Raw genomic sequence first — 25686 nt, forward strand, 5'->3', positions numbered from 1 at the left:
TTAATGAAACAACCCCAACAAGCCCAATCAAAAAAAAGAGTTACAAAAGACAAGGGGTTGATGTACATGAATCAACATCGAATTCCCCGAGCGAAACAGGAAAACAAAAACGGTAACGGCGTTGTCTAAGTCAACGATGGGCCAGTTCGTACGGGCCTGAGGGTCCCGTACGCCTCGACTTCAATAAGCGGTTGTCGAGGTTCCCCAAGAGTCGGCTCAGTGGCGGCGATCGCTGACTCTTGAGTACAACCGTTCGTGCAACGAGTGCCAATAGCTACGCCTTGGAACGTGCACGTGTACCCGCGCGACCGGGAACACACCGTAGCATAATATCCAACGAACTTCTCCGACGAATCTCTTCAAATGTGATGCGGAGCTCGAGGCGACAGTGACCGTCGTCAAACCGTCTCGGGAAACTCCGACAGCGATCGTTATCTAGCGCGATTCTCAAGGATAGATTTTATCGTGTATTATCACGACAGGGAAGTGTTATAAAGTTGGCAATCGGGTGAACATCTTAGCGGGTAGGACACTTTGAAAATCGTTCGCTTCGAGTTCCAATTTCTCAGTCGGCAACGGTCCCGCGATCGTCGATTTCGTTTACCGAGTGATGTGATACGGTGATACGTTGATGCGCGGCCTGGACGGATTCGAATCAGCACGAATAGAAAGAAATTCCACCGCGATGGTTCATATGAGCTACGCGCAGTGGGCTTGCCTGCCCAGCACTTATCGGAACAAGGTTCGTACGAACAGATTAAGTGCAATCCTTTTCTTGGCTGCTCCCTTTTCGCTAGGAAGATCGCGGATAGTGACGTTCGCGACAGATAAGGGAATGCTGAGATTTTTCAGTTGGATTTTTTAGTATTTGTGGGGAGTTGGGAAAATGTTTGGCTTTGTCTTGTTTGCTTGGACAATATTGCCAGAGTTAATTTTTGAATTTAATACGTTGGTCGGTGAGAAGTTCGCGGATTGACCGGTTGCAGGGAGTACGGGGACGTTGGGATTTTCCAGCGATATTTTGCGCGAAATACAGAGAATGTTTTGTGCATCTTGTTTGCTTGGGAAATATTGGGAGAATTAATTTTTGAATTCAATATTTTGGTTGGCGATGAGTTTTTGGATTGATGCTCGCGGGAAAACAGGGCAGGTGGATATTTTTCACTATTTGCGTGAAATGGAGTGAATGTTTTGTGCATCTTGTTTGTTTGGGATATATTGGGAGAATTAATTTTTGCGTTCGATATTTCGCTTGGCGAGAATCACGTTCGCGAGAAGTAAGGGGAGGCTGAAAATTTTTCAGGCGATTTTTCTGGATACGTACAGAACACAGAATGTTTTGTTTCTCGTATCTGCTCGGGATATATTGGAAGGATTAATTTTTGAATTTAATATACAGAGTATTTCAATTTTGTTCTATACGTGAAAAGTTTTTGAAGCTATATGAGAAAATCTAATATTTCTCGTGTATGGATGTGAACTGAATAACATTTATATTTATTAAACGCGAATTAAAATTTTCACTGAGAGTCTAACGGAATTTTATGCAGCAGGGGGTTGACAAACGGAGTATTCTACTTATTTTACCTAATTGTTGTTGTGTATTTTGTTATTTTAAGAAGAACTATTTAGTGTTACCGTACACGTGATATTACTGATGAATTACTTGTTATAGAATATTTCCTCGAAATTGCACAATGTACAAGCCTACAATAGACTTCTGATTATACGAATTCCTGTTAACGGAATAAGTCATTTCATTCTTATCTTTACCAGAATGAAACATTCATGCGTAATGCCTGAACTTCATACAATTGACGACAATTTCGACAGAACTGAGCAAACACGAATTATATATCAATGGAAAAACATAACGTCAAAAAGAAATTTCGATAAGAAATTCTTCACTATTGTTACATCACTATGATAAATGGAACACCTTGCGTATCACTACCAACATCCTTATCTTTAGCCACTCTAACAATGGTCAAGGACACTGCAACACTCTGATACTAGTATCAATAATTCTGCTGTTGTATATACGGTGGCCTGCTGGAATGAAGTAATTTAGTAATTCACTAATAACTACATACAATGAAGTTCTAATCGTTATTTCCTATGTCGAATTGCTTATTTCCTCACATATGCCTCAATTAAAAGAAAAAAAAGAGATATTCACAAATGTTCACATAATCTCTTACTTTTGTAAGTAATTGAAATTAAAAAAAGAAAAGAATATTCAGAACATGAACTACTCTCACATATACCGAAGATATTTACATCTCTTATTTCTGTGATTACAAATGAAAATAAAAGAATGTTCACAGCGTGAATTATTTTCCCATACATCGAAAACATTCGTATAACATCTTATTTTTGTATTGCAAATAAAAAAAAGGAAAGAATGTTCAGAACATAAATTATTTTCTCGTACACCGAAGATATTCACATCTTTTATTTTTGTAATTACAAATATATAAAAGGAAAGAATCTTCAGAACATGAATTACTTTCCCATAGATTGAAGATGTTTCCGTATTGCAAGTGAAAAGCAAAAGATATATAATGTTTAGATTACGAACTATTTTCCCATACATCCAAGACATTTGCGTAATCTCGTTTACGCGATCCGGTGTGCACGCTGTTCGCGGTATTGTAAGGAGGAAGGTTAGTTTCGTCGCGGCATCCTGCTCTCGTTCATCTCCAATAAAGCCGGCTGAATGAACGACATAATGATTAATCTGCCGGCGGGTTTATTAGTGAGCCGCGAGGAGAGAAGTGGCGTAGAAAGCGAAATTCCTTGGCCGCGGTGCGCGACACGCTTCAACGTTCGAAGTCTCGCGCCACTTACACGCGAGTGCATTTCTTTCCGTTATTGCCTCAGAACGTTCTCTTCCCGTGACTCTCTCGTTGCACTCGCGACGCAAGCGAGCCCACGTGAGAGGGACTCTCGAGAGTAGAACTCTCGAGTCGACGTGTAACCTTAGCCACAACGCTGCACGATGGTTCGGACCACCGAATTAAGGTGGAAAAAATTCGAAATTCCTTTTCCTCGTTGAGCACAATGCTGTTCTCCGTGCACCCGTGTATTTAAAATTGCACGTGGCCCAAAGTGAAATGAATAGAATTACCATGTTCGGAAAAATAATGGAATTTAGATTTAGAATATTTATAAATGATTAATATACTATTATGCGGAATTTTCGTGATTCGTTTCATTGTTGATTAGTTTAATTAACTGATAATGTAATTGATTTATAATCATCAATATTGAACTATTTATTTCTGAACTGTTACTTTCAATTTTGAACTATTTTCCTTTAAATCTTACGGTCACCACCGTACGCCACTCCGTCACCGATTTCTCATGGGAACTGTCGGTTTGGGCCGGCATATCAAGAGGAATAGAAAATCGGTCGAACACTTTCCTCGTCGCCACGGGCAACGTAATTTTAACCGTTCGCAATTCCACGCCGAGAGACTCGATGTTTCAGTGCTTAGACTATACATTGAAATAATAAACAAAATTTACTCCGATTTATTAAATACATATTTCACTATACAAAATATAAACAATATAAAGGATATAACTATTTTTATTACGAAATATCCATCGAGAGGGTACGTATTTTCTAAATCATTAACATCTACGCCCAAGGCAGTCTCACTAATTTCAGTGAATTCCACTAAATTGTTAAACATTGATTAAAATTCAATTACTAGATGTTTTTAAATTGTTCATTCATCAGTTCTTTTCACGAATATTCAGTTTATCGCTCGTTTGGACGAAATAACATCCTTGGGTGCATCCACGGGTGATTCAGTTACGCAAAGAAAAACTTCATCGTGTAATCGTGAATCGTGTTTGGTAACCTCCCGAAAGGAGTCCTTGGACCTGAGGGAAACTACGTAACGAGCCAAGTACAGCGTAACGAGGTACAAAATTAAACGGAAATTGACGGCGAAAAGAGGGCAAAAAGGCGGGCACGGTGAGGTATCCGGGAAGAGGAACAGGGACAAGACGCGAAATACGTCAGAATGCCGGCAAAGAGCAGAATAAGAGGGAGGGAGAGACGCTTACAAATCGGCGATTCTAATATTGTCCTAGGTGCTGGCCGGTGGCTCGCGACAAGCCGGACGCAGTGAACTAACCGTCTCGACGCTATCGACATCGAACGACTCGTTGTCGTTGATTTCGTGAACGACATTTTTTTTTTTTATTCGCATCGAGAGAGAGAAAGAAAAGGGAAATAGAGAGAAATAATCGTGGACGATAACGTAACGGCGTACTCCGATCAAGTTACGCTAGTGGATGAGTGTGATCGATGAGGCGTTTATCCTGATGGCGAACGTTTCAAGGATCAGAGATCGAACCGCTGGTAGGTACCGCTCGCCCTTAACCTCCGTGTCACGTGCGTCGAGCCGCTGAAATTCGAATTCGACCGTTAGAATTTGAATTCGAACGGTTAAAGGCATGCCGGCGCGTGTCGGCTTCCGCCAGAATACGCGCGAAACTTGAGACGCGCGGCGAGCAAATGGCTATTTTAAAACTAACTACGTTTTCCTCAAGCTCGTCAGTCGAAGGTCACTCTAACGATAGTGTGAAAAAATGTGGGATGATCGGGAACGGTTCCAGACGGACGGCATGATTGAGACACCTTGAGCGTAGAGAAACGTGTGGGATTTGATAGAAATACGTCGCCGAAAGGGTACAATTTGATAGGGGCTGTGAAATTTAAGGAGATGCTCTTTGTTTATTTATGGCACGGTTCTCAACGTGATTTGCAGTATGTTTCGTATGTTTTGTTTGGCTAGCGTTGCAATGTATGCAGAGGAAATTGTTGGTGTTAGTGTATACAGCATGGTTCAGTAATGCGCTGTACTGTGTTTTCCTTGAAAGGAGAAACTTGTACAATTTTACTTGAGGGTTTTAGCTTTCTTTTAGTAGGCAGTTCTGGTTTTCAGTGTTCTTAGTTTGTTTAGTTATTTATCTGCCTTCCTTTTTATGTAATAATTTACTTATATATAATAAAATGTATATAGTAAAGAGATGACAATAAAAATATATATTTAATATTAGTTGCAATATAAGATTTAAAATTCGGTATGAAAAAAAGGAGCAAGTCTCCTAGTTCTTTTGGAACAAGATGTATCTGTTTCATTAAACAGCTTTCATAGGATGCAGTGAAGCATCTAGTGTAGCAGTAAAATCTTAGGGTTACATTGATTGGTTCACCGGTATCAAGGATTTTGATCATAATTTAAATAAATTTAAAAACATATCTTCACATATTTGGCTACCCACAAGGGATTATAAACACTTGTAAAGGAGATTATTCTCTAATGCCTCTTAATCCTACAAGGAGTATGCTACATGACTGCATGTATCCTACTCAGTCTCTAATAAAGTAGGATCATGATCATAGAAACACATTCCTGAATCCTTGGATCACTGTGCTAACAATGGTAGTCTGCACCGCAAGGCAAGCTGTTCACACCTGTCATGCCAACTACACTTGCGAGTTGCATACGACTGGTATATCATCCTACAGAACCGGTAGGATTCTGGAAACAATTCACACTTACCAATGTTGATTCACCAGAAGCTTGTACCTCGGTATCGGACAGGTAATGCACGCGTAGATTGCAGCTGTTGTATGTACTACATTCATTCGTGTCGGTTAAACGTATCTCAGGCACTTATATCTCCTTAATTCACGAGATGGGAGAGACCAGGAATTATTCGGATTGTTCCATCTGTAATTACGTTTACCGTTATTTACGAAATAACACCTATCCACCCCGTTCTGATTTCTTGAGGGACGCTATGGAAAAACAGCATTGCCATCTATGATACGAAGTTTTGTGGCGCGGAACACAAGCGCCACGCGTACGTTACTATTCTGTCGGTAATCGATTCATTTGGATTGCTGATTTGAATTAGTGACTTCCGGTCGAACGAAATTCCATTAATTCTGATACCGTTAATAATGGCAGTGAAACAAGCGATCGCGAAGTTCATTTTTTATTACTCAGGAAAGAAAATAGTCACATGAACTTAGAGCAGAAGAACAACGATGCTGTGATACTAAAGAGGTACTTTTCAACTAAAACATTCATTTTATTAAGGTTACAATGCTGCAAGGCGCGCAATTGTGGCGCGACGTTCAGAGAAAATTTGTATCCGTTACCATTTCTGTTTGCTTCTCTGATACATTTCGTGATGATATTCAGTTCTAATCTTCTAATGGTGGCATAAATTTTACAAGTTGCACTTAAAAGTGTTATCTTCGCAGCCTCTTCCATATTGCCGTCCTTGTGTATGGGCGCCATTAACGCTTTTCTCCAGCCTCTTCCAGTAAGATCCCTAAAGCATAGTCTGATTACGTTATCAACACCTTTAAGTACTTTTTGGAAGGTTGTTGTATTTTAAGCATATCGTGCTCGACATTGCAACAATATTTTCTAATTATCTCCTTATTGTTTATTTATTATATAATTTCAAAAATGGCAGTTTCGTATCTCCAATAAGGATTTTGGTTATTTTTTACTGTCTTACTTGAAAACTTAGACAACAGCTATATTGGTTTCATTTACAGGATGTCATTTGGATTTCTTCCTCGAATTTCAATAATAAAAATATTTCTGAGGAACACACGATGAAAGGCTAAGAAAATGTCTCTTAGCACACTGCGTACGGGAAACCGGAAATCTCGTTTTTATTTAAACCTACCTTCGTAACTTTGTTAATTACCACACCATTTAAAAAGGTATTAAATGTTATTAGAACTGATTACTTGTTTAATACTTATGAAAAAGTAATAAGATATTAGAATACTTTGCATACAGTGATATATCACGAACTTGTGATGAAGTTGATCTCATTGAAAAATCGGCCATTTTTTTAAGAATTAATCGGTACGCAATGTGTTAACAAATAATTGATTTCTAAGTTCGGCGCAATTTTTATCTTCTCGTTTCGTCTTCTAAAAAGAGGAGAAGAATAATATCCGGCTATAGGGAATTAAACAGCGATAGTCGCTCGTTAATGGAATCTCGTTAAGCGTGACACCGCTTTCCGACGTGCCTGTCGTTTATCGATGAGATGCAACATCTGCTTCTCGTCAAATTTGATTTTTTTCTATTTCTCTCCGTTGCCGATAATGCAGGTGGGCGTTTCCATGGTTCTCGATGGAGATGGAATATCGCCTGAGTCGCTTGTTAGACAGTGGACAATGTGCTCAGTGGTCGGCTTGATACTCGTCTCGTCTAAATTGAATTAATTCACGGTGAGATCGACGAATCGTACAATTGATAGGGCTTCGGGTAATTAACAGCAAGTAGTAACAATACGCTACTGATCCCATTTAACCCCGAGACATTCGCCACATGTCGGATGAGCAGTTGTTATGGGGTCTAAAGACGATTCAACTGAAGTTTCAATCACTGGCGCGGAGTTTATTTGTTATAAATGATTCTACGCAAATTCCGATTAAGTTTGGCAATTAATAAGGTACACATTCATAGATCATTTTGGAGAAGATGGAATTAAAGGAAACACAGATTCACAAAATAAATAACAATCTTTTTAATCATTAAGTCAAATAAATGATTAGATTTTCGCGCTGTTCGTAGTGTGACGAATTAATTTTGAATGTTATTGTTAACTTTCCATTTGATTCGTTTTCACATTATTATTGTCTAAATAGAAAAAATTTTTCATTTTTTTTTCAAGTCTTTTTCATGATATTTTTGACGATGGAAACTGTTTTATAAAGTTTCTATTAAAGTGTTTGGCCCTTCGTCGATAATATTGTAAGACCAGTCGTAGTTTCGCGATTAGCTGCGCTTCTTAAATGTAGAGTACTTCATTACCATCAGTTTCCGTTGGTAAATTACTATGGCGCAGATTCTACTATTACCTTAAATTGCACATGAAAACACATACTATGATATCTTTTACATTTCAATTATTATTAATTGAATGTTATGTTCCATCAACCAGGACTATAAAACTAGAACTCACGAACATATACAAACTTTACTTTTACTATATTTTACCCTGCTATTAATATAAAAATTATATTATAATATATGAATACACAAAGGAAACCAAGTTGCGACTAAAATCGTGCATTCTGAAAAGATTAAAATTTCAACGATACTTTTATGAACGTATCCGTCATTTACTTTAAACTTGTTCCACAATAACATCCTTCGTAGTGATTGTTGAACACGTTTCCCTCTATTAGACGAAAAGTTCCGAGTTTCGAAAACGCGTTCAAGTGAGGGTCGATCAACTCTCATTGTCGTTCTTGTTGACATATCGACAACTCAGGGAACACCAAGGAAGTTTCCAACATGTTGAAGTTCCGAGCGACAGGGCAGCGAAAGTACACGGTGAGAATCTTGAGCGAAATGTTTAGGAACCTCCAGAGACAGTCCATGAACGTACACACAATCCCTGTTGCATATGTTACTTACTTTGACCATCTTACTTTGCTCTCTCTCTCTCTCTCTCTCTCCCCCCCTCTATTGTGCATTCTCTGCATGCATGAATAGAGTTCAGTCCATTATATAGTAGCGGACAGAAATATTCGTACAGTAAAAACACTTTAACGAAAGGTGTTCTAACTTTAATTCCATTAGAACAAATTAAACGAATTAAGATTAAAACAGAATTAATCTACAACATTTAACCTTATCTATAATATTCACATTAATATTTCGCAAAAGGAAATATGGGAATATGGCATTTATATTGTGTAAATCACAAGTAAAGAAAAGTATTAAATTAGAATATGAATTGAATAGGAAAGGAACGTAAACTTTGTTTTCGTTACATTTACTTGTGTCAAGTATTAAGTTTAAATAGTTCTATTGAAATGGCGCATTTATATAGATATCTACTGTACTTTTACGAATGTTTGTAAAAAATGTTTTTGTCACCTGGGTTTTGTTGTTTTAATTGTGAGTCGTAGAAGGGAACAAGTCATATCTAATCTCCTGCGATTATAAAGCGCACATATTAAATTGACATGTTGATTAACCATACTAATGAGATAGTCCGTATGTATCATTCATATCGAAATAGGTCTAAAAAGTCGAAAGAAGTGGTGGCAAACGATTTCCAGGAATATGTTCTGTGGCTTTACGATCATTTGCGAAAGTGTACAGCTGTCCGAGAAGATTATGTAGGATATAAAGTACAAACACCAGTAATCTCATTTGGTTTTGCGCAATAAAAACATTTTTACAGAAATTTTTTGTCAACTGTCAGATAGCGGAATACCTAGTAGTCACGTAAAAAGTAAAGAGACACTGCTTCAATTACGATCCATCATAATGTTTACCATCTCTTCTTTTACATTTAATTAAAAAAAAAAAGGAATTCTTGATTTTCATAATATTAATCAATTGATGAACTAGTTCTGTTTTCGTACAGTTACTACACCGATAAAGTTTCACCGATGCAAACGCGATTTAAGTTACGTAGAATCTAAGGTAAATGAAATTTGTACCGTAACTGAGAAAGGAATCTGATTTTTCATTGCAGGTTAATCCCGGTAGTAAAGCGGCTCAACAGGGCGTGAGAGAGGGTGATTTAATTAGTAGTATTAACGGAAGAAGCACCCGGGATCTAACAAACAGCGAAGCGCATGCACTCTTACGGAATGCTGGGGACCAATTAAAACTTGGTTTGAATCAGTAAGTGAACTTTCAAGTTTAGTCATAATTAGTCTGCAGGTCTTACGCGTTTATAGTGTATCTTCTAAGCCCCGGTACAGTGGAACTGTTGATAAAGTTACACGAGATCTTCGTTCTGTTTCAAAACGTGTTTCAAAATTGTCGTAGAATATAACAAGAAATATTGTGTCGATTTTAAATTCTAGAAAATAACTCATAGAAGTTTATATTTGCATAAACATCTACAGTGTTTGTGAACCTTATAATAACAATGTATAGTAGTTCCTAATAATTAGGCCCTAATTACATGAAGCGTAATATGTTCAATGCAATAAGATTTTATTATTCCAATCCCAGTGATGAAAATTTGTTGAATTGTTGTTTGCTTAATTTCTTAACTGAACGATTTCTGTAAGGATAGATAAAAGACTGAAGTGATTTATTTCACAACGAGTGAAATCACAGTTATTTTACGTTTCTAGTGATATTATCATACAAAGAAAGGCGAGGAACATTAAATATGACTAAAATAGGGAAAAAGATTTAAAAAATTCTAAGTAGTGCATTTACTTGTGATACGCTGGTGCTGTAAATGATTGCTATTGAATAATCAGCTTATTAAGTGGGCTGGGTTTCCGTGGCAATTGCGCTATGCTACGACTACAGATAGAACGGGATAGGATAAGTTCTCAGCCAATGAAACCATGGCAGAATTGTGTTTACTACTTGTTATAATTACGACGCGTAAAAAGCTCAATTATAAGGAGGGAATACCGCAGTTTGATCTTCAGATTACAATGTTTAGTCTGAATAGCAATTGTGAAAATAGTATGAATGAAAAACTGCTGCATATCGTATGACTGAGTATTTGTTTTATTTTTGAAATAAAGAAATCGTATTGTTTATTCAAATTTTCAATTAAGTAATGATGTATTTTTTTTTTATTATTTACAGGGAAAATATTGGTTCACCGAAAAGACGAATTTATAAAAGTAGTCTTCAGGAAAACACCACTACCGAAATTCTCACTAGTAAGTCACGTGTTAATTATTTTAATTATAGAAGCGTGTCAAACGTTGTAATTCGTTGCGTTTATTAAATTGCGTATTAAATTTCTACGAATCTCATCTGTATAAAATTTTCCATCGAGTTGATCTACTTTTTTTTGTTATACTATAAGAAATATAAAAAAAAAAACAATTTGTGAAAGAAGTACTGACGAACAATAAATTTTTCGATACACACTGATAGAAAGTAAATTTTTTTCAAATACTTAAGTCCGACGTGTTGTTCTTTGTTTTACAGGGACAACGACGACAAAGAATATAAGCACATCGAACACAAAAATTCTATCGACAGAGTCTAAGAAGAACGAAACGAGTAAGTAAATGCTTTACTTGTATCAATTTTGTTTAACCATCGCGTGACTGAGACTTGGGGTCATTCAAGATCCTCGGTCTTCTAAGTAACGATACGAATCTTTAAAGCTATTTGATGAGAAGATAAAGCCTATATTGCTCATATACAGTTGTGTTGTATAAGTAACTTTTTTTATTACTTTGTACAGAACAACTTTTGATTATATTCTGAACTTTTTATACCCTGGAAGAAAACTCAAGCCTATCTGGACTAATTTAAAGAAATAATGATAGAAAATAATTTCATATCTTAAGAATATTAGTGCGTTGAAAGGAAAGTCACAATATTCTGAAACTTTTATCACCATTTCTCTATTTTATACACACTTATATTCGTAATAAATGCACGAAATTCTCAGTTTAATTATTATTATACAAACTTTCTATGCATTTAGGAGAAATTCGAAACTGCAAAATTGCACACGATTGCGAATACGAAAACATGTATAAAATATTCAATGTCCAGTACTGTTTATAACAGGTATCTATTCATAAAGCTTTAAATCTGTGTAAAGATCTGTAGTACCGTTATTATGTTGCATTATTTACAGTCCGAAGTGTGTACACATTTCGTTTGTTAATTGATACGCTCGCGAGGGTATCGTAGCCATCTCTACGATGCACCTGCTTCCATAATCATAGGCCCCATTTGTGTTCCTTGAACGGTGGCCGCACCCCTTCGTTCACCTGGAAGACGCCCTAGAAGGCGACCCTCTTTTTCCTTTTCAAACTACTTGACCCACCTTTCTGTCAGTATTCACATACACCTTGTCCAGTGTGCTAGCGAAACTCTCTTCGTGTTTCCTTCGGTTCAATTTTCGATGAGACACAGTGCAGAATTATCGACGAATGCCGCGAGCACGTATTCAGCTTCGACAACCAACGAAATGCATTAACTAAAATTAGAAAGAAAAGTATTTTCGCGAATTATTCGTAACAATGTTACTCGAAGATACAAAAATCAGTGATTTAGACGAGACAGCGGTTTTCCGGAGACAGAAATATGGAACAGTAAATTCTGAAAGAGTTAATTTTGGTTCAAGCTAGGAATCAACGATCGGTCACGTCTGATCGACACTATAGGAAATTTACCGTTTTCCTTTTTCACCGGTCGCCTCGTTGCATAGCGAATTACATAATTCGAACCGGAACTATTGGATTGATCGGTAATTGAAAACGGAAATACATCGGCGATCTCAATGGTTATAACCTTAATGATCACTGTGATGTGAAGCAAGTGTTAGAATCGACGCAATCGTTTTACCGATGGAAGAATCACGATGTTTCGTTAACGGTATTTTCAATCATCCATGTATCCAAGTATCCATTAAATTCACATTTGGGAGAACGAATTTTACACGATGATACAGAGAAGAAATGTTATTTCGTGAGGTAAAACTTCCTCAAAGCCGAGCGATTCAATTTCGATGGAATGAATCTCGAACGAAGATTTTGTTAAATTCGAAGTCAAATTAAATAACTTTCCTTTCAGACGTCCAAATCGATGTTCATAATGAAACATTTTGTAACGTTAAAACATTATTACTTCGAGTAAGTTACTACTCCCCACAGAATTGTGCAATTATTCCAACATACGTAGATCTGCCGATCAAAAGACACAAAGATGAGGTTTTTCGATTGCTCGCGATGTTTCGTCGGTATGCAGCAAATGAATTTCCCATCAAACTCGTCGTTCGAAGGATTCGACACGCTGGCCACCGCGAAGCGATCGATAAGACGATCGAAGCCCGCGGAAAATGTTCCCTCCGGTCGCAGGGAATCTCGATTCTTGTCTTTGGTACGCTCGATTCGCTCATCCCTGAAACGTAACAGAAGATTCAGGTCTAGGAGGCTAGAAGCTTATCTCAGAGGTCAGAAAAGTCGGGCGAAGAGTTCGAAATCGAGTGTCGACGAGCGAGGGGTAAAAAAGATCGTTCCCAAAGTAAATACTAGCATTAAAATCGTCGAAATCGAGGAAGACGGAAGCATAACGGGGAAGAAACGGCTGAAGCGTGACCACTGCGAGCAGCTGGAACCCTTCAAGCTGCTTATCGAGCCTCCGGCTAGCTTCAGGAACGACGGATCCAGAGAAAATTTGGAGAACAAGTTGAACACGTTGGATTTGAGGCGAATGAACACGGTGGCTATCCCTGTCGTTGATCCTTTCGATCCTGGGTCGATCATATACTCATGGGGCAACCAGAGAATAAAGAATCGAGAGACCACCAGCGAATCTCAGAAGAGGAGATCGAGTTTCGAGAGATTCTGCGCTGACACAAAGGACATCCAGCGGACGATGATTGATCTGCTCGTTCGACCTTCGATTTTGAAGAAGAAGAAAGTGGAAGCGGTGCGCAGTATTCTTTTCGAAGCTAAAACTGTCCGTTTTGAGGAAGATCGTCCGGATGTGGCGAATAGGAAGAGTTCGGGTATTGAAATGGAAGATGGGAGGGTGATTGAAGAAAAGGATGCAGTGATGTTGGAAGAAATTATTGATGGAAGTAGTTTTTTATTGAACGATGGGGGAGTTTGTTCGGAAAGAAGCTTTGATCCGCAGTCTGATGTCGCCGAGTCGAATGGTAAAGGTTTAAAAAGATTTTTTGGTATATAGTTGTTTATGTTGTTCGCGGGAAATGAAGTTGATTTGGAGATTACTGGTACACATAAAATATACGGGGTGATAGTAAAATGTAAGGTCGGGAATGAATCAGGGATATTCGATTTTAATGGGACTTTCGAAATTCAAATGTTTACTAAAATTCGAATGTTAATTAATATTCAGATTCAAATGGAAATTCAAGCCTGAATTTTCATTTGCATTTGAATGTTAAATTTTCAATTTTTAAATGGTAATTGCTGAATTTGAATTTTAAATTTGCATTTAAATTTCCACCGGTCAAATCGAAGTAGGACGACGAGAAGATGGGGGTTCGTGTCCTTCTAATTGTGCAATGAATCATGGACGAGACAATAAAATATATTTCAGCGGCGAATGACATAACTAAAGAGGTATCGAGATCGTAGGAATCTTTGTCGAGGGGTTCGGTTAATGGGTGTCGAATGCATGGATAAAGGACGAAAGATGGAAGACGGAGCTGCGGAAATACGGGCTTGGCCTCTGCGGGGCATGACGCCAACCGCCGCACCTTCGGAGCGTACACGTCCAGTTTATTCGACGCCGATAACCGCACAGATTTAACACTAGAATCACTGAACAGCCGAATTGCTCAATTTCTACTTTTTTTAAATAGAAACTACGAAAGTACATTAATTGAGATTCTAATCGACTTATATTTTAATTCTTCAGAAACATAGTCGTATGTTTTCAATGGCTATTGGACAATTATCATTGCCTATAGATCACGAGAGATAATATACTTTAGATTACTTAACACATTATTTATGGATGACAAAAGGGAAATTAGTTTGGAGGATAGACAATTAGCTGTATTCGTGTTTACCATTATTATTCAATGTTCCCCGAATTAGAACGTATACTTTTATTTGAAACGACTTTTGAAAGAAAGAAATTTATTCGATGAAACGATTAAAAGAAATCAAATTTGCCAAAGTATAACCGCTCCCACTGTTATAATTGTTGCTGTTCTCCTTGACTCGAAAGCAATTTCAAGTTAGGTGAAGCATTGCGAATGGTTTGCTTGGCCTCATCGCCGGTTCAATTACGTGGTTAATAAGCACGGTGTGCGTCTTGATTGTTCGATGACTACTCTTTACGCAAGCTTGAACCGACAAATAATTGTCAGTCATTTAGGTAAATAATTCGAAGAGTAATTTATTAGATATCTTAATATTCACAGTTCTAACGAAATTTTAAATGATCAAAAAACAAAAAGAGCGTTTTTGCCGCATAATCGTCTTGTATGATTCTCCTAAAAAAAAGAAGAACCCTTACGATTTACGAATATAACATAGGTAATCATTATAATAATTTAGTTACAATTTATAATATTTCCTTAACGATATTCTAAAGTGCCCTACAAACTTAACACGGATTTAAATTGCATTCGTTCGACCGAATGGCAGTTTTCAAGGTTTGCGTCGAATAGGATTGAAATTGCTGCAATGAAATTCAAATTTAAAGTTACAATTCAATTGTCAAATTCAAAATCCACCGGTGGAACGTTAGACCGCAAGTGACAAAGCTTAATTGCGCCAGTAAAAGCGTAATTTAACTTTAAACGGTTGAACTTAATTGCGGACCAATCATGTCGTATCAAAATAAAAATATCTCTAGAGATATTCCGATTGAAATGCTATCGATGGAATCCAATTGAATTAGTTCGACGAGTGTATTTAAATTGCAAAGTGCGGAGTACCGTGTCACTGGTGCTGTTTCTTTATTCCTTTCAATATTTTCGCGACAGGGGAACACTTTTTGACGCCACTGTACCTCGTTTGTGTCAATGCACGCATACATTGGACCGAGTTTTATGGGTATTCGAGGCACACGGTCTCACCCTTCGTTCATGAATACCACCATTTCCGAGTTGAACTTCCTTCCGAGTAAACAATGGCGGAACGACTACTATCGTGAGCGCACCCATTCATTTTCCACACTTTTCATTACATCACCAGTGACAACAGAACTGGTGCGACGAATTCGATGCGGAAGGACTCGGATTGAAACGGAATTATCGATTACCAGAACGTCGCCTCACTTTCCAGGCGGCAGTTAACTCGATTGTTCCACGAACGTTATTACTTTATTCTATAATTATAACGTCCGTTCCGTTTCTTTCGCGTTTTATCAACGACATTATGACAAGTAGTTAAAACGCGATATTTTACCCGAATTCAATTTATAAAATTTCGATTGAAACGATTTTACGGTGCTATTTCGGATTTGACTTGCGACGACTGCATTTTAGTTTAAAATGAAATTAGAACAGTCAATTTTGACGTTTCAAATATTATCTTGTCGTCATTGTATGTAATTCTTAATTTAAACATCGCTGTTATACTACAAATGCGAACGGTCATATTCAAATCTCAGGAATTAGATGCAAAGTCATTCCTTAAGTTTAGGTTGAAGTTTCGCTTCGAACGATCAAATGGGGATTTAAGATTCGGTTGTCGCATTGAAAGTCAAATTTAACTTCGCGTGTAAACTTTACCAACGAATTTGTAAATTAAAGTGGAATTGATGAATTCGAAATTCTTCTTTACATTTTAAAATGATCGAATAATGAATTCGTTTAATATTCATAATTCGTATGAATCATTTCCTTTCGGGTGATTTCAGTAATGTTGGGAGGGAACTGTCGAGGAAAGTAACATTTTTGACGGTTGTTTCTTGTTAGCCGCGTCGAGATGTTTATTTCAATTCCCTGTCTGAAACGCGCGAGTTACTGCAAACAGAAAGAAGTAATTTCGACGTTTCGACGCACAGAAATCTTCTGTCATTTCCTTTTCCCTTGTTGTTGAAAGGTGAACGACACTCTAATTAGGTTTAGCTTCTCGAGATTTCAAAAGGGTTGCTCGACTTCGCTCGAGGTATAATGCAACAAACTCACTGGGCTCGGTCGCAACAATATCGATTTCCATAACATGGGTAGAATAAAAGAGCAAACGGTTATTAATTATAACTGATGAATATTAATTATCCACTCACACTGAATAAATAAATTTGAATCGAATATATCTGGCTTTGACTGCATATTGCTCATTACCATTTAAATTAAACGCATTTAATCTTTCTTTCTAAAATATTACAAATTTGCTACTTGCGTTACATTACTTTCGAACTTTTACGTGTATTTCGCATGTTCTCCTTCATTAACTGCAACTATAATTAAGCGAAAATGAAATATACAACTGGAATTCTACAGAATATAAGGTTGCTTAAAATTAGAAGTTACATGTGTTTTCAACTGTATTTCACTTGGGTGTACATATCGATCGAGCAAACATTTGTTTCTTCAAACATTAAAAAATATTTTAAAAATTTCAAACTTATCTTTGAATTGAAATAAATTTAGTTGTGTTTAATTTATATAATAAGATTCTTTACTATGTATTACAGGCGTGCACAAAATGATTAAACGTTAGATATTCAGGGTATGATTTAAAAGGCCAAACTGACTAAAAGAAAGTTTTTAAATTCGGATATTGAAATGTGTCGTTGAGTTTCGCGACACAGCGCTAAATCAAGAGGGCAGTCTGAGAAATTATATAAACAATACAAGCAAGGGTGGGGAACCGAGCGTGTTTCACGGCTGGCGGACCTGTTCGCGCTCATCGTCAGTCCGTTCTCGCGATTCATGGACCCTAGAGGCCATGTCGGTGATTCGTGGCCCTTTGACATTTCATTCGGAACTCGCAAGGCACTGTCACGCGAGCGTACCGCCATTTTCGGTGATTTCGGTGTACACCAGGTTTGTTTCACAGAATTTTATTGTTTAGTTGTTTAAAAAAGAAATTGGCGCGGATTGTACCATTTTTGTTATTGTTAAAATAGTGACTGAATAATTTGGAAGAGGATCGCAGGGATTCATATTCAGTACCTTTCTAATACTAATAGTTCCATCATTTTTATGTATATAATATTGGACACGTTGATAACTCGGTTCATATGTAGCAAATCAAATAAAGCGGAATCAATTTTAATCAAATTAGTAGACACGATGCAATTAGTTTCGTTTGGATTTTTAAAATTTCATACTGATTAATGTCATATATTCGCATTTGTCTTGTAAAAGTTTTAATTCCAATGTTTGATACGTTTATGTTATTTGTTATTATTGAATGCATTTATGACGAATATAAATATATATAATATAAGGTAGAAAAATGTTCAGAGGACCTTAAGAATGTTTAAATTTCTTTAAAGTGTCTTAGAAATAATTTTCATTGTCAATTATCATTTTGAGTTTATAAAAAAATCCGCCGTCTAATTATCACTTGCAAAAGATACATTTAAATTGTACAGTGTTGCTAATGTGATCGAACAATTCTGCTTACAGATGACACAAAATCTGATCATAGCTACGTAAATCAAAACGGTGGACCGAAGACTTCTTCGATCGAGCAACGAGACGAAATCAAAACAAGTAAGAACGACTGTTTTCCTTTTATTACGAACGATTATAAAACACTTTGGAATGTTGGCTTGAGTGTCGCAGGAACGCAAAACGGAACACACGCTTCTTCTCTCTTCCGCCATTCATCGCGCGCATCTGTCGTTCTCGCTTCGATAATCGATCGAAAATAAGTCGCGTTTAACTCATCAAACGGGAAAAGAAACTAACGGTTTTCATTATCGTCGTTTATCATTCAATCAATTAATGGAAATAGCAAACATTAATATGACGAAAATAACAACCGATAATTACACGACGTTCCCGTAATAATCAAAATCAAAATTAGAATCCTTTTTCTTCGGTTTACCATTAACGCATGTAGATAGAGTGTCTCCAAAAGTGAATTAGAAAATTCAGAGTGATCAGGTTCAAATGAGCATACCGTGAAACACAAAAGTATTCGTAGGATTGATTTTTGTTTTAACGATCGAATCTGTGCATGGACATTCGTAAATCGATGAAAGTGTCACAAAAATAAATATGAAATTTATTCTTTTTAAAATGAGTAGTGAATGTCAAAATGATTTTCAAAAATTAGTAAAAGATAATTCAATCGTCGGACATATAAAAATTTGAATGGAAATGAATCGACAATATAATTACATGGTATTAAAATAATAGTCTACATCACTCACATTAATTGCATATTTCGAATTAAATAATTATTTCCTTACACAGTAAAACGCACGAGTTCACTTTTGCGAATCGCCCCGTATCACGGGGAAACTTTAATTGTATTTTAATTAGGTCATACCCAACGGCGTAAAATTCAATTATGAAAGCTTATTGCCATGAAATAATTAAAATTTTCCAATTCGACAGTATTCCTGTACATACATGAAATTAATTAACTCGGCCCATACGCCATCGACTGAACATTTCCGACCACTTTTACTTTTTTTTCCAAAAGTATGCTTTCAGAGGGCAGAATATTATACAAACTCGAGAGTTTTATCGATTTTATTTTTGTGATATCTCCGTTTCAAATTCTCTTTTCAAAATCGGAAAATTAACTCTGCGTTTTGCAAAATGTTCAAAAAGACATTTCCCGCAAAGATAAACCAAAATGAATCGACAGAACGATTAAAATAGCTTCATAACTAAAAATGTACCAAGGCTGATTCATTAACAAAAGTGTTGTTTAATATTACTTTGCTTGCGTCATTACTGAAACAAAAACATGACCAAGTAATTTCCGTGGCTACGCTTTAAATGTTAGAAAAGTATACGAAGCTTCACCGTTTTCCTTGATCCACGATAATTCCCGAGAGACCGAAAACTTTACTTCAACAAAGTAACTTCTCTCTAAATTTTTCGAATCTAACGTCGGACAATTAACGTTCCCACGATCCCCATTCACATAAAAACAATTCACTGGAAATCGCATCATCCGGTCAACGAAACCAGAACAATCCGCACGAATACTTTTCTCGCTCATTTTGCCCGAACCTCCCCGAGCAGTTCGGATATCAAGCGATCCGAGCAAACCGCCGATTACTCAAAGAAAGGGTACTCTGTCCCGGGATTCCGTAGGATTCCACGAATCCTCGGGGCACGCGACAGACGCGGAAGAGACGGACATGCCGCAGGGCGCGCGGAACCGCAGAAATCGCAGGGGTCGCAACAAAAGGCGACTCCACCGGCCCGAGCGGGTTGCGAACGAAGATGACAAACAGCCTACGAACGCGGAAGCCCTCGAGGACGTGGCTACGAACGAGAATCTAGAAACTGAATCGACCGAAATCGAGCCCGAAGACGCTCGAACATCGACGAGTCCGCGGGAAACAGCTTCAAGAACGCTCATACAGGAGGAACAGAAGATTGAAAAGGAGACTGTGAACTCTGACTTCAAGGACGAGAGTTTAGAAACAGAACTAACCGAATCCGAGTCCGAAGATGCTCGAACATCGAAGAGTGTCCGGGAAACAGCTTCAAGAATGCTCACAGAGGAGAAACAAAGGATCAAGAAAATGACTTTGAACTCTGACTTCAAGGTAGTCGAAGTGAAGACGATCAGCAGCCTGCCGTTGGCTGCCACGATCGATCACATACCGGGCGTGGGGATTTTGGAAGTTGGAGGCAAGGACAAAACCGGGGACGTGGTGACGATCTCTGAACCGGTGGAGTCGTTCCGCTCGGTGAAAAAGGTGGATAAAAGATTGCAGATTCACGATGTCAGCGACAGCGACGTGGAGACCGATAGCGTCAGACCGGTGATCGTGGAGGCGGAGACGGATCAGGAGGATCCGAGGCGAGCTTGGGACAGCGTGATGCCTAAAGACGTGGAAAGGAAGCTCAGGAGCTTCATAGAGGATCTGAAGTTGCCCTCTTACTCGGAAGAAGAGGTGTGCAGGCAGGAGAGGACCAGCTCGTCGTACAAGAAGGTCAGGAAACGCGGGAATTACGAGCACTATCAGGCGAGCAGGTTTTTGGAGATTATACAGGAGGAGGTGGAGAAGCTGTCCGAAGACGAGGAGCAGCATATTAGAGACTTCATTAATGAAGAGATTGGTAAATACCGGAGAGAGGAGCGAAAGCTCAAGAATGGATATGATATCGAAGAGGAAGAGGATATTGATGAAGAAGTTGACAGGGATGAGAGAAAAGGAGAGGAAACGTTGAGTGGAAAAGTGAAATCGGAAAATACTGGGAATGATTTTGATGGACAGATGTCATTGGATGAAGGGGATAATTTGCAGCCTCGAGCGGGGAGGAAGAGGCGAAACGTAACGATAAATGTTGTTGATGTGGACAGTGAGGAAAAGATCGTTGAAAGGTCATTGAGACATAAAGAAACGAATGAGGATTCGAAGATAGGTGATGAAATGGGGAAGATTGATGATGAAATCTTGAAAGACGAAGAAGTGGAGTTGAGCTGTATTGAAGAAAAGTCGAATGGAGAATTGGAGGTAAATGATGAGAAGGAATTGAGGGATAAACGGGGGATGGAGAATATTGCGAGAGAAAATGTGATTAACGTGGAAAACGAAAAATCGATTGGGGAAACGATGGAGACTTCGAGTGAGCAGGCTGAATTGCAGCCAGATTCAAAAATTGCAGAAGATACCAAGTTAGAGGTATTGGAACATGAAGAAACTGGTCGTATTGATTTAGAAACAATTGAAGAGGTAGTAGAGAGTATTCATGAAGATATAGAATTACAGACAGCTCAAAATGTAACAGAAGATTTAGAGATGAAAGCGTTAGAACGTGAGAGAACTAATCATACTTATTTACAATCGACTGAAAAAATAGCGGAGACTCCCCACGAAGATACAGAATTACAGCCAACTTCAAATGTTACAAACGATTCGAGAACAGAAGTAATAGAGCACGAGCAAAGTGAGCATAGTGATTCAGAATTGGTCGAAGAAATAACAGAGACTTCGTGTGAGGTCACAAAATCGCAGCCATCTTCAGAGGTAATAAATGATTCAAAAATAGACGTTTTGAAAGAAAATGGAACCTGTCATACTGATTCGGAGCAAAAAACTTTGCAAAACAATATTGATGTAGATGAAATATGTAAAGTGGGAGAACCAAAATTAAATGTTATTAAAGGAAACGAGAATAAACAATTAAAATTAGAACAGAATGAAGAATGTTCGTCCGAATCGATAAAGAAGGAAGAGTGGACTTCTGAAACAATGAAGAAGGAACATATTGAAAATATGAATATGACCATAGTAAAAAATATAAAATCTTACAAAATGGAATCTCAACTTGAGGAAAGAAGAACAACAAGAGAATCACAGTCTACTTCTGAAATAACAAAAGATCTGAAAACAGAAATATCAAAAGAAGAAAAGACCGGCCACATCGATTTAGATCCGAAAAATTTGCGAGCGAACACCTATGTGAAACTAAGTGAAATATTAAAGGTAGAAGAACCAGAAACTACAGAAAAAAATGCAAATAAACGATTGAATTTAGGAAAGAAAGAAGAATCGAAGTCTGAAACAAAAGAGGAACATATTGAACATATAAATACGATTAAATCAGAAAAATTGATGTGCTTTCAATCTGATGATCCAAAAATATCAGAAAAATCACAGTCGAAAGTATTAGAATTCGGGGAAACTGATGATGTAACAGAAAGTAATATATTTAAAATTGAATCTGCACAGGACATTAAATTAGAAACAGACTTCAATGAAGTCTTAAGATTAAATAAAGTAGAAGATCAATTGTCTGATGCAACTGCCATTGAGCCTGTCCAACAATTGCTGTCTCAGTCAAAAAATGAATCGAACTCGCACAGTAATCAAAATTTTAGCACCTCTAATTTAACAGAGGTGAGAGTGGAGACACTGTCATCGTCCAAAAGTAACATTAAAGAAAACATCTTAAAAACACCATCACCAGATCCTCTTCTGAAAAAGGACAATGATCCTCAGTCGATAGTTCAGAAACCAACAAGTTCAGAATTCACACCAAATATCACAATAACGAACAAACGACGACCTCCAACACCACCGCAGAGGACTTCGAGTCTGTTAGACGCCGAGCACTCGACGAAGCTTCAGGATCCACCGGCTCCTCCAGTTCGACGATCGATTCCAATCGATCCTCCTACGCGACCCCCTTTGCCAAACGAAAATCTGGCAATTGTCAAAGCTCTGAGCACCGTCAGACATTTATTGACGGATATATCGAGCAGTGACGCGACCGTCGAGAATATTCACGAGTTACTCGACAAGGTGGACTCGTCAACGTTGTCCGAGCAGCTACGCGCGATCATCGACGATCTAAGGGCCCGGGGGATCCGAAATTTCCAAAGTGACAGCATCAACACATTACGCCATCGTCTCGAAAGACTTGGCAATGGAACGGGTCCTGAAATAACGCGTGACCGGTTACCCGAAAACTCGCGCGAAAAATGGCCGTCGCGCGAGTCTTCGACGGCAGTACGCTCGGAACGAGCAGCGATGGCCGAAAAACCTCCGGAAGGATCATCGAAGCCGTCAAAATCGGTTGAAAATGGAACCAGCGATGAGATCGATCATAAAAATAGCGAGGAAGGGTCCGAAGAAGCCTGCAATGCAAGCGAACAGCAGCTAGACGCGGAGAAGTTCGAGGCTAGAGACTCGTCTAGCAGCGCGACCACCTTAAGCACGGTGAAGTACAATCCTATGGAGGCCTGGCAAGCGGACATTTACGCGATAATCGCCGAGGAAGCTAGGAAAAGTAAACAAAAGGACTTAGACACGTCCAGCTTGAAGAGTAAGCTATCCTCTTTGAAGGCCGAAGATTCGAATACCCTAAACGGAAAGGACATATCACCAGAGCCTATACCGTATTCGCCAGTAGAAGACCTCTACTACGTGCCACTAGAGTGCGGTCGTGAATCAGCCGGGAAACACCCGGTAGACAACTCCAGGCCGGAGTCCCTGATGAATCTCTGCATAAAGCGAATCCTGTCGATGCCCTATGGCTTGCAAATAATCAACGAGATAACAACGCCGACATTTAACATCTTTGAAAGCCTGCACTCTATCCCCAGCGTGCCGAGCCCCGAGGCAGCCGGACTAACACTCGACACGCGGGACACCGCTGTTTCAGAGCCGAAGAAGTCGGCCGCGATGGACAAAGCCGCTTCGGAGTGCTGGCTGGGCCTGTCCACGAGGGACCCCAGGCTGCTAGTATGTCTCTCGCCGTCGCAGCAGAAGGCTGCGATCAAAACCAGTCCTGACAATCTGCTGAACCTCCACGCGAAGTTCCTAAACAGACACAGGTACTACGAAGCCGAACCGCCTCGCGTGGACGTGCCGAAGTTCAAGGTCGAGGTGAAGAAGCCTGAAACAGCTGACAGGCCGATCAGGCTGCTGGAGATTCTGAAGGAGAATTCCGGCCAGCCGAAAACGGCCGACGACCGTCTGTCGAGTCGACAGGCTGAGTACGAGAGGGATCAGCGTCTAAAGGTCACCAAGCTTCGTGACTGGTTGAACCTGGCGAGACGCGATATCATGGGCCACGCGACATCTCTCGCCGATGATTTATTAATAGAACCGTCGGCCGAGGGAATTCAGGCCGATAAGCGGGACGGCCGCGCGAAAGTCAATAGTTTCAACTTGAATTCCGCGGAAAGAAGCTCGTCGCCGTTTCGGAAGAGTCCTATCACGTTAAATAGTGCGATTATCGACAAAACGCCGGGCATGCCGGACACCGGGGCCAAAAAGGTCCCCCGAAAGACGATCGAGCCACGCCATGGCGTCAATCCGGCGTTGATCGACGACAAAGTCGAGCCGCCAGCACCGGCGAAGCGTGTGGTCAACGTGGACAGGTCTTGCATCGACACTACCAGCATTTTCGATCAGAGTCCAGCTAGAAAGCACCTGGAGCCTAGGAAGTACAAGAACCAGGAGGATCTGAAGCAAGAAACCGTCTCGGAAATTTTGGATAACTTGAAGAAGCTCCAGTTGATCGGCCGCGGGAAGCCCCACACGTCGAGAGAATACTTGCTGCAACAGTTGAAGGATATAGAACGGATGGAGGACCAGCTGAAGAATGTTATACTGGCCGAGGAGGAGGAGAGGGAGGCGTTCGAGGATTTTCAAACATTGAAGGGTGAGCAGGAGAAGGATACCGAGGGCTCGAAAGATAGCGATAAGATTGAGGATCAAAGGCTGAACGGGAGGTTCTCCAACGGAGAGGAAGATCGTTCCGAGGTGATCGATAAACACGAGCAGAGGGACTCGTCGAAGAAGGTCCTTCATGGCGACGGTTTTCGTAGCGAGGAGTCTAGCGAGCAATTCGAGAGCGTGGTGATCACCAAGAAAGAGGACAGCAGCAGTCAGCTGAAGGATGAGACTCGTAAAGGGAAATTGAAGAACTCGGAGTCGTTCCGACAGCGAATGTACGAGGAGTACGTGCACAAGGTTCTTGAAAGAGAGGAGAGGAAGCTGCACAAGGTGGTTAAGATCAGCACCCACGAGGACATTAATAGATCTGACGATAAGTCGGGAAAAGATGGCACTAACGTGGAGAAGGAGTTCATCGAAAAGGCGAGGAACAGGCTAAACAAATACGGCATTAATCTGGACGGGAGTGAACCAGAAGTTGAGAGAGATTCCGACGGGAAAGAGGAGGTTAAGAAGAAGTGTCTGATCGACGGGAAGGAATTCGGGGACGCGAGAAAATTGCCGAAGCATCTGCAAGAGTTCCTCAAGATGCCCGACGACGGTGAGTCCCAGCGTACCGAGGATTGCTGTGTTGTTGGTCGTTGTTGAGATTGAACGCTGACGAGTTGAACCTTTCGTTTTGGTGCTCGAGTGACGAGGCTGACTGAAAACTTGGAACGATCGCTACTTGGATAGAGTTGAGTACGTAACAGCCACTAACAGGAGCCACTAATCGATGTAACGTGTGTTGCGTTGCCAGCAAGTGGTACTGACAATGATTCCCCTTTCGTGAATTTTACTGTCGCCACTTTTGTTGTCGTTTGCGCTGATTTTGTTTGCAGCTGTGAAAAATATGCGAATT

The 25686-nt window shown here is 39.3% G+C and overlaps 1 protein-coding gene across 12 annotated transcripts in view; it reads left to right on the plus strand.

Moving 5' to 3' along the window:
* The window catches only part of CAP (Cbl-associated protein), an 84153-nt gene that overhangs the window by 16334 nt on the left and 42133 nt on the right, over window positions 1-25686 (plus strand). For 3 of the 12 annotated variants that reach the window (XM_076366921.1, XM_076366926.1, XM_076366922.1), the window contains exons 1-6: window positions 9056-9205; window positions 9556-9707; window positions 10641-10717; window positions 10992-11066; window positions 18088-18174; window positions 19738-25386. In XM_076366921.1, the coding sequence (XP_076223036.1) occupies window positions 9071-9205; window positions 9556-9707; window positions 10641-10717; window positions 10992-11066; window positions 18088-18174; window positions 19738-25386 (6175 nt within the window). In that variant the 5' untranslated portion in view covers window positions 9056-9070. Of the gene's footprint in view, window positions 1-256; window positions 743-7174; window positions 7513-8251; window positions 8400-9055; window positions 9206-9555; window positions 9708-10640; window positions 10718-10991; window positions 11067-18087; window positions 18175-19737; window positions 25387-25686 lie in introns of those variants that run through there. The other 9 variants (XM_076366932.1, XM_076366925.1, XM_076366933.1 and 6 more) reach the window with 7 other exon arrangements.

This window comes from Nomia melanderi, chromosome 4 (genome assembly GCF_051020985.1).
Source record: "Nomia melanderi isolate GNS246 chromosome 4, iyNomMela1, whole genome shotgun sequence".
Lineage (NCBI taxonomy): Eukaryota > Metazoa > Arthropoda > Insecta > Hymenoptera > Halictidae > Nomia > Nomia melanderi.